General features: G+C 50.9%; 1 protein-coding gene across 1 annotated transcript in view; it reads right to left on the bottom strand.

Annotated features, from left to right (window-relative positions):
• Nucleotides 1-212: 212 nt before the first annotated feature.
• Nucleotides 213-1,229, bottom strand: part of ARHGAP40 (Rho GTPase activating protein 40) — a 68,593-nt gene continuing 67,576 nt past the window's right edge. Inside the window, exon 18 of the mRNA XM_007934662.2 lies at nucleotides 213-304. Coding sequence (XP_007932853.2) covers nucleotides 213-304 — 92 coding nt within the window. The remainder of the gene's footprint in view (nucleotides 305-1,229) is intronic.

Here is a 1,229-nt window from a genome sequence, read left to right as displayed (position 1 = left end):
GGCCAGCTTCTTGGAGCTTTCTGGAGAACTCCTCTCTGCTCAGGCCCTAACCATGAAACCTGCCAGAGTGGACCTATCGGTGCCTCCAGCCTCCCAGGATGGTTCCAGGCACTGCCAGGGGTCCATGAAGGAAGACTGAGGCCAGCAGGCCCACGTTCTGGTGTTGGGGGTAGGTAGATGCAGGAACCAGGATGTTTCCTAGAGCCCTGGGCTTAGGTGGGACTCTGTTTGATGACCCACTCACCATGGGGGTTGACATGGTATAGATCTAAGAGGTAGGCATCTGGGTCCAGGCGATGCTCACCTGTGGAAGGAAGGGGCAAAGGAGGTTGAGGTGGCAACTGTGCAAAGTGCTGGAAGAGGCTCTCACCCAGCCAGTGTACCCATTACCCCAGCTGTGTGAGCCTTGGCTGCTGTTGGCTCGCAGCTACCACATCTTCTGAAGAGTTGACCTCCACTGAGGAAAGATGCCTTGCCTAGGACACTATGCCCCTCCCCTACAGCAGCCTACAGCCTATATACAACTGACTGACACAGAGGTAGGCAAGGCCAGCCTCCAAACCTCACAGGAGAACAACTCTGATGCAGTTTATGCTCCAGCGCCCCCTTGTGGATCAGGCCAAAGCTTGATTTCACTTGACTCTATAACCTGGCCCCCTTTCTTCTCCTCCCAGCCGTCTTTCCTTCCCTCTGTTATAGGCTATTCCTGAGAAGCACTCCCTCATGCACCCCTGGGGCCTTTTCTTTCTATCTTTAAAAAAATTTTTATTGTGATTCGGGTGAAAGTTTACAGAGCAAATTCATTTTCCATATAGCGGCTCATATATACTTTGTGTCATGACATTGACTGCAATTTTCCCAATACACTGGCTCCCCTCCCACTTCCTCCCACAGTTCTTCCCTGTGTCCTTCCCTCCATGCACTCCTGCTCCCCGAGCTGTCTCCCTGTGCATACACAGCCCTTCTATTCTCCCATGATTGTTCTCTTCAAGGAGTGAATCTACCTCATGTAAATGTTCAGCTCACATGCCTGTCTTCTGTTTGGCTGAAAGCCACAGCAGTGGGTTCAATTCCAGACCTGAAGGGCAGCTAGGAGCCATACTCTCAGTGGTTCCATCAGGCTCTATCAGACCACCAAACCTGATCTTTTCTTTTCTTCTTTTTTTAATGATTTTGAGTTTTATTCCATATTGTTCTCCCACTCTACCCAGGATCTCCCACAGAGATCC

The sequence above is a fragment of the Orycteropus afer genome, unplaced genomic scaffold (genome assembly GCF_000298275.1).
Source record: "Orycteropus afer afer isolate SDZICR_OR568_19922 unplaced genomic scaffold, OryAfe1.0 scaffold00020, whole genome shotgun sequence".
Lineage (NCBI taxonomy): Eukaryota > Metazoa > Chordata > Mammalia > Tubulidentata > Orycteropodidae > Orycteropus > Orycteropus afer.
This window is presented reverse-complemented; position numbering and strand designations above follow the sequence as displayed.